A 7,671-nucleotide genomic window follows, 5' to 3' on the forward strand; every position below is an offset into this window, starting at 1 on the left:
AAAATTTGCAAATTTCCTTTGACAGGTTGTTTGCAAAAAATTTGCAATTTTTTTTCGCAAAACTTGTGCAATCCGTTTCCTTATGTCATAGGCTTTCCAAAAAGCTAAATTTTATCAAAATCTGACAAGTGAAAGTGGGTCAAAACAAAGATTTAGTTTGTTACAGGCAAAAGCAGTCAATCAGGCAGTGTGCCTGAGGACTCAGGCAGTTAGTATTAAAGCCCGGTTTTAGGCCTAAAGGAAGGGCTTTGGGTATGTAAGAAAAGTCAGAAAATTTCAACAGCCTCAGACCAATACTTTTTGAGTTATGTAAAAAAAAACTACAGGGGGGGGGCCAAATTGACCCCCCCCCCAGCAGGAATAGGGTTAACGTGCTACGATGTACAGCTAATTTAACGATGGTTACTTTATAGCACATTCATTATGAAATTCACTATGAAGTGAGTAAGAATGATAAAGTGCACAATAGTATCATAAAAAAGGTAAAGAGTAGAAAGGGAACAAATATTTGTCCAGGAGGGGCGCCTGATGGAGTTTCTTACTTTGAAGATCATATATTTTGAATCAGTACAACTTATTTTTAGGACATTTAAAGTCAATATTGTCTTTTTCTTGATTTCAACCAAAAGCTTTAATATATTTTCAGAAATGACCAATATAACTTAGTTATTTTAACTCACTGCATATTAAAGCTTTCCTGAAAAAATTAAGATGATTACATATCAATGTAAAAACATTACAGGAAACCAATAAATGTAAACCAATTTTGCAATTTATTTAAGTCTTCAGTTAAAATAAAATAATGACCAATTAAATAATTTCATTACTATTGTAAAGAAACATCAATGTTACTTAATGGCACTCTTAGATAATCATGATTGAATGAGCATCAAAAGGATCATTAAAAGGATTATCAGTGGGAGAATCAGTTGGATCGTCAGTAGGATTGTCAGTTGGTGCATCAGTGGGTGCATCAGTTGGAGCATTGGTTGGTGCATCAGTCTCGTGCTGGGTACAGTCTACATTATAAGGCCAGTTGCAGTTGTCAATGTTAGGATCAAAGTAGAGAGGTGGAGCACAGCTCATAAGTACAGGAGTGTTACCAACACAGATAAAGTATTTTGTACAGTCATGAGGGTGAGGAATAAATACTGGGTACCCATCTGGGCTATCTGGACAAACCACAGTATTGTTTCCCCATTGAGGAGCTGATGGACGGGCCTCACCAGTAGTTGCCAGGAGAGAGACTAGGAGGAACAGCATTCTTATGTGATTAAGTCTTATAATCAACTGTTCTTTGTGTGAAACTGCTGAATTATATAATATAAATTCTTATCAGTTTAGGTTGCCTGCATTTTTATTATCCACAGATTACATTTTACATCTGAATTAGTATTAATAGCGTACTTTTAAATTGTACAACATTATTCTAAAACTAACAATATTCAAACTTAAAGAGTTGAAGACTTTTAAAATACATCTGCCGACACTAAAGAGAAAATACGAAAAATTTTGATTTTATTGTTAAAATTATTATCTAAAGTCAAGATAGAAACTTTTAAAACAATTTAAAAAATATTTATTTGAAAAAAAAACATTTAGACATCTGATTTAAATTGAATTTACGTTTGCAGAATGTTTGGGAGTAGATTTTAAATGTTTCACAGGATGTGACCTTCTTCAGCCTCAATGCATGACATTATTAATCCGACCTCTAACCCATGCATGGTGCATATAAAACACGACCTCAATGGTTCACTTGGAACATTTATAACCAATGAGTACCATAAAACGAAAAGATAAATTATATCACACATAATATAAAATGATCACAGCTAAAAATAATTACATAAATACAAAGTAAACTATAAATTATGAATACAAGCACTAAAAAGAATAAAATCAGCAAAATAAACAATTAAATCTAAGGAGAAAATTTGAGATGCATGGGTTTAGGAAGATGACCAAATCTGGGATTTTTCGCGGTAATGCGAATAATAAAGCTCTGTCTCTGGGGTCGTCTTCAATATAATTCATTGATTATTCTCAGGATTTTTGAATTACCAATAATGCTTCTGTAGGGTTAAATCATCAAAACACCGTTTATAAAATCAAACCATAAAACCATTTTAACACCTCTTAAACAATCTAATATAATGCCAATGATTACACATACATGTAAACTCAGTCTGCATTGCCAATGATCTAACTAGCATTAACTCAATCAACTCAATTTAAATTATGATAAGTTTTTGATAATCTTATATGATATACTGACTGAAGTTCCCGACGTTGCCCGTGGAATGTTTTTTAAAAAAATTCGAAAATGGACCCCTCCGTGCACACTCAAATGCACTCAAACATACTCTGGATTGTTTCGATGTTTCGATTAGGGTTGCTCTAAGGTTGTTGATATGGGACAGTACACATGGGTTAGATTTCATATAACTCTGGAGTAAATCCAACCTGATCCGGACATAATCCAACTTTTACTGGAGAAAGTAGATGCAATGGGAAATAACCATCAGATTGGATTTACTCCAGAGTTATATGAAATCTAACCCATGTACTGTTCCATATCAACAACTTTAGAGCAACCCTAAATTTGCAAAACATAGTTAGTCTTACCTCTAAATAATTTTTTGGTATATGCTCGGTATGTATTCGGTATATATTCGGTATGTATTCGGTATATATTCGGTATATATTCCGTATGTATTCGGTATATATTCGGTATAAATTCGGTATATATTGGATATATATTCCACTGATAATTGTGTAAAAGTCTAGAGAGTGTGACTTTGTTCAACATGTTGCAAAATTCTTATCTAATATCGTTTCAAACTTCTTTAGTTCCATTCACCAATCTCATACAATCCTTATTCACAATTCTAACAGTAGAAATTCTCCTGTAGTTTCTAGTTTATAAGTTAACAAGGGAATATTTTTTTACTGGAAAATTACCATTTAACCTTAGAATGAGTTGTTGAGATGAACAAAGATCAATGCTAACTCTGCTCATGAATTTTATCAGAGAATCACAGTTAAAAATACCACAGTTTACTCTATAATCCTTTGCTATCATACAACATTTTATATAATGGGAAATAACCATGGAATTATTTTATATTATGATACGAGAAATGAAATTTGATTTCATAATAAAAGACAATAAAATCTTTAAGTGCCTGCTTTTTGACATATTAACAGAAAACCTTCAGTAAAATCTTTCAAAGTATTATAAATTCTAGAATAAAATAATTGCCAGTAATAAAATTTTATTGACATTCTAAACATACACGACTGTTTAAAAATAATCATCCTGATGAAACTACAGAAGACAGAAATTGGAGTGGTTTTTGAAATACAATTTTGTAGTAATTACAGAATGAGTTTCTTCAATGAAAAAATTATGGGTGAGTGGGGTGGGGATGAGTAGTGTGAGGGTGGGTTGTTGGGTGTGATGGATGTGTAGGGTGTGATGGGTGTGTTGGGTGACCATCAGTGGTTTCATCCGTAGGAGCATCAGTGGGTGCATCAGTGGGGGCATCAGTGGGGGCATCAGTGGGAGCATCAGTTGGGGCATCAGTAGGAGCATCAGTTGGGGCATCAGTTGGTGCATCAGTGGGAGCATCAGTTGGGGCATCAGTTGGGGCATCAGTGGGAGCATCAGTTGGTGCATCAGTTGGGGTATCAGTGGGAGCATTAGTTGGTGCATCAGTTGGGGTATCAGTGGGAGCATCAGTTGGGGCATCAGTCTCGTGCTGGGTGCAGTCTACTTGATCAGGCCAATTGCAGTTTTTAATGTTAGGATCAAAGTAGAGAGGTGGAGCGCAGCTCATAAGTACAGGGGCATTATCTACACAGACAAAGTATTTTGTACAGTCAAATGGATGAGGAACAAATAGCAAGAATCCTTCTGGGTTGTCAGGGCAAACCACAGTAAGGTTTCCCCATTGAGGAGCTGGATCTGCTGGACGGGCTTCGCCACTTGCTACTAAGAGAGAGACTAAGAGGAACAGCATTTTTTGGAGTGGTTAAGGTTTATAGTCAACTGAGATATGTGTGAAGCTCATCACTCTTTATAATAAATGCCTTATCAGTTTAATTTGCCTAGATATTTTGTAAGCCGGAGATTAGTAAATACATCCGGATGTAGCAGAAGCTCTTTATTTTGATTATCTTTAATACTAGTGTAAATATGAAATTACACAAAGAGTTCAAAAGTTGAAATCTCATGTAATTGTCAACTAGAAACAATGGATAAATGCATACATACTTACTTACTTATTTAAAAACTATATTTGTGTAAATCTGTTAGTTTCCAAGAATAAATTAGATTTAAAAGCAAGAATAAATAATTATACCTTTATTATCTGCAATGGTTGTCTTATTATCTTCAATGGTTGTCTTATTATCTTCAATGGTTGTCTTATTATCTTTAATGGTTGTCTTATTTACGTTAGTGGTTGTCTTATCATCGTTAATGGTTGTCTTATTATCTTTAGTGATCGTCTTATTATCTGTAATGGTTGTCTTATTATCTTCAATGGTCGTCTTATTATCTTTAGTGGTTGTATTATTATCTTTAGTGGTTGTCTTATCATCTTTAATAGTTGTCTTATTATCTTTAATGGTTGTCTTATTATCTTCAGTGATCGTCTTATTATCTTTAATGGTTGTCTTATTATCTTTAGTGGTTGTCTTATTATCTTTAATGCTTGTCTTATTATCTTTAGTGGTTGTCTTATTATCTTTAATGGATGTCTTATTAACTTTAATGGATGTCTTATTATCTTCAATGGATGTCTTATTATCTTCAATGGATGTCTTATTATCTTCAATGGATGTCTTATTATCTTCAGTGATCATCTTATTATCTTCAATGGATGTCTTATTATCTTTAATGGATGTCTTATTAACTTTAATGGATGTCTTATTAACTTCAATGGATGTTTTATTATCTTCAATGGATGTCTTATTATCTTCAATGGTTGTCTTATTATCTTCAATGGTTGTCTTATTATCTTCAATGGATGTCTTATCATCTTTAATGGTTGTCTTATTATCTTTAATGGTTGTCTTAGCATCTTCAGTGGTTGTCTTATCACCTTTAATGGTTGTCTTATCATCTTCAATGGTTGTTTTATTATTTTCAATGGATGTCTTATTATCTTCAATGGTTGTCTTATTATCTTTAATGGTTGTCTTATTATCCTCAATGGATGTCTATCTTCAATGGTTGTCTTATTATCTTCAACGGTTGTCTTATTATCTTCAATAGTTGTCTTATTATCTTCAATGGTTGTCTTATTATCTTCAATGGATGTCTTATTATCCTCTGCAGTGGTGATGTCAAAAATGTCAGCCTCTAGTGTTATGAAGAAATTTGTGTACATTTGTTTCTTTGGAATTTATAAATCGATGCTCTTATCAATTTATTATTTACAATCTAATAAGCTTTAGTCAAATAATGTTTCTCCGTAATCAATAAAAATAAATTACTAAAAATATTCTGGAAAATTCTAGAATTAGGATCTACAAAACTTTTTCTCCGAACTGATGTTGATGAATTGAAAATAGAATATCAAATTCGGATTCTGAAGATATTATGCTTAACGTCATTGGTGTCAAAAATGGCCCAGTTCTAACCGATTTTTAGTGTAGAGGACATTAAATAATACTATATATTTAAAAAGACACAAACATATGCAGTATGCAATTCTGAATAAAGGAGCTGAGTTCTTGCAACAAACTCACGTTTTTAATTCTCTTGGTTTTTGCAACCCAATGTTGTAGACCTTTGATATTTCAAACTATGAATTCTTTTGGATCAAAAAGTCTAATTTTGAAATATCAAAGGTTTACATCATCAAGGTTTACTTCTCATTCTATTGTAATTGATAATCCATTTAATAAAAATGCCAAATGATAAGTTTGTCCGCACTGTTCTAAAAAACGCTACAGTATTCTCTTAATATCCCTTTTTTTTAAAAAAAAATACGAATTAGGAATTTTTCTTCAGAACAAATATTTCTAAATACTTTTTAAATAGTTTATTTTCTAGAAAATGATAATTGTTTAGTTCCAAACATTTATAACACCATCTTCTCCGCCAGTTACAACACAACCCTGAGCATGAGGGTTACCAACACATATAGTTACATCAGGGTGTTCAAGACGAGAGATTTCGACGCCGTGATGCCGGTCCACAACTATACCATAGTCTCCAACCGTAGTAAACACATGTTCATGGGTTACCTATACAGTATGAAAACAACGTAAAATAGAAGTTTTGAGGGAGGGGGAGGGCGGGGGGGGGGCTAAAGGGGACTAACCGATGCTTTTTTTTGGGTAGTTTTTTGGTTGTATCTTCTGCCAGGGTCTTAATGTGAGAAACTGAATGCAAAGTGGCCACAGACTGAAATATTAGAGAAAGACTGCCTTTAATATGTGAGTGAAATTGCTGTTTAAATGTTTCCATTGAGTTTTAAAAAAATATTTTAAATTATTCGCTTTTATAAACAGTAGATATAGATGTTTACACGTTTAAAGTTTGTGTTTATGATTCCAATTAAATCTGTTGATAATATGCAGAATTACTCACACAGATTGAGACTTCAGAGACGACCTTAAGTAACTTAATCAGTCGTTTTTCCTACACGCATGGTTCATTGCAACTAAACACTTGTTCCATTTTTTTCAAATCATTTAATGAATTATTTAAAAGTACAAAATTCACCCATGAGATCGTTATATTTTTAGAGTTTTAGGTCGTCAAAAAAGTCTCATGTTTTGTGGGTTACCCTGTAACTAACCTGAACAGGGCAGTGTTTACACATATCAGCAGGGGTAAATATTCTCTGCAAAGGATTAGATCTACCAACTACTTTCATCTAAATATTTAAAACTTTTAATTAAAATAATATTCTTTATCTGCAAAATAATTTGAACTTTCTCCATATTTTCTCCTTAAACAAATTAATTTTGAATTATCAAAATAAGTTATTTTAAAACAGTCCAACCTTCGCTAGATCTAGCACTATGAGCTCGGATTGGAGGCCGGCAGGTGGAGGATCAAACATGTCAAGGATAGGATAGCCTCGAGGCCAGGGACGAAGATTCACGTAAATGTATCTAAAAATATATATATATATATTTGTTATTATTACGACACATTAGGAGGTCACTCCCTTTAAAAAACTTGCTTCACATTTCCCTAAACACGCAAATCATTCATAATAAAAAGTTATCATAATCTAAACACTTTTTATAAAAAGAGAAGAAACTGATCACTTTCCTGAAACACATATTTATAATACTATGCTAAATCTTTCAGCATCGATAAAACAAAAATAAAAAAGTTAGGCGGATTTACTATTTTTCTTTTGTTGAGCTTCAAAAATTTTACGAAAAATTTTATTTTTTGGAGACAATTTTTGTAATTCTGATCATTCATAAACCTTCCCTAGCTAAGCTTATGTGAGGCCCTACACTAAATTTGGGCCCGGTCTGTTCAGCCGTTTTGACGTTTATTGGATACAAACGGACAAAAAACGCCCAAGACAAGCAAAGTACATTACATATAGATTACTTATCGTACACATTTCATATTAAAATCTATAAATTTTGTATAGTCAAGTTTTAATTATCAAAGGTTAAAGCCCTCAG

The 7,671-nt window shown here is 32.7% G+C and overlaps 3 protein-coding genes across 3 annotated transcripts; all 3 read right to left on the reverse strand.

Annotated features, from left to right (window-relative positions):
• Nucleotides 1–756: 756 nt before the first annotated feature.
• Nucleotides 757–4,061, reverse strand: LOC111697662 (mucin-2). Its single transcript, XM_023467738.1, has 3 exons — nucleotides 3,414–4,061; nucleotides 2,563–2,599; nucleotides 757–1,331 (listed from the first exon to the last, which is right to left on the reverse strand). The coding sequence occupies exons 1-3, from the start codon at nucleotides 4,023–4,025 to the stop codon at nucleotides 865–867; spliced, it is 1,116 nt and encodes a 371-aa protein (XP_023323506.1). The 5' UTR covers nucleotides 4,026–4,061; the 3' UTR covers nucleotides 757–864.
• Nucleotides 4,062–4,341: 280 nt separating this feature from the next.
• LOC111697663 (autotransporter adhesin BtaF-like) lies at nucleotides 4,342–5,890 on the reverse strand. Its single transcript, XM_023467739.1, has 2 exons — nucleotides 5,884–5,890; nucleotides 4,342–5,132 (listed from the first exon to the last, which is right to left on the reverse strand). The coding sequence occupies exons 1-2, from the start codon at nucleotides 5,888–5,890 to the stop codon at nucleotides 4,342–4,344; spliced, it is 798 nt and encodes a 265-aa protein (XP_023323507.1).
• Nucleotides 5,891–6,041: 151 nt separating this feature from the next.
• LOC111697672 (F-box/WD repeat-containing protein 5) lies at nucleotides 6,042–7,133 on the reverse strand. The gene is made up of 3 exons (XM_023467752.1): nucleotides 7,026–7,133; nucleotides 6,819–6,896; nucleotides 6,042–6,261 (listed from the first exon to the last, which is right to left on the reverse strand). The coding sequence occupies exons 1-3, from the start codon at nucleotides 7,083–7,085 to the stop codon at nucleotides 6,082–6,084; spliced, it is 318 nt and encodes a 105-aa protein (XP_023323520.1). The 5' UTR covers nucleotides 7,086–7,133; the 3' UTR covers nucleotides 6,042–6,081.
• Between the last annotated feature and the right edge of the window lie 538 nt (nucleotides 7,134–7,671).

Source organism: Eurytemora carolleeae, unplaced genomic scaffold, assembly GCF_000591075.1.
Source record: "Eurytemora carolleeae unplaced genomic scaffold, Eaff_2.0 scaffold115, whole genome shotgun sequence".
NCBI lineage: Eukaryota > Metazoa > Arthropoda > Copepoda > Calanoida > Temoridae > Eurytemora > Eurytemora carolleeae.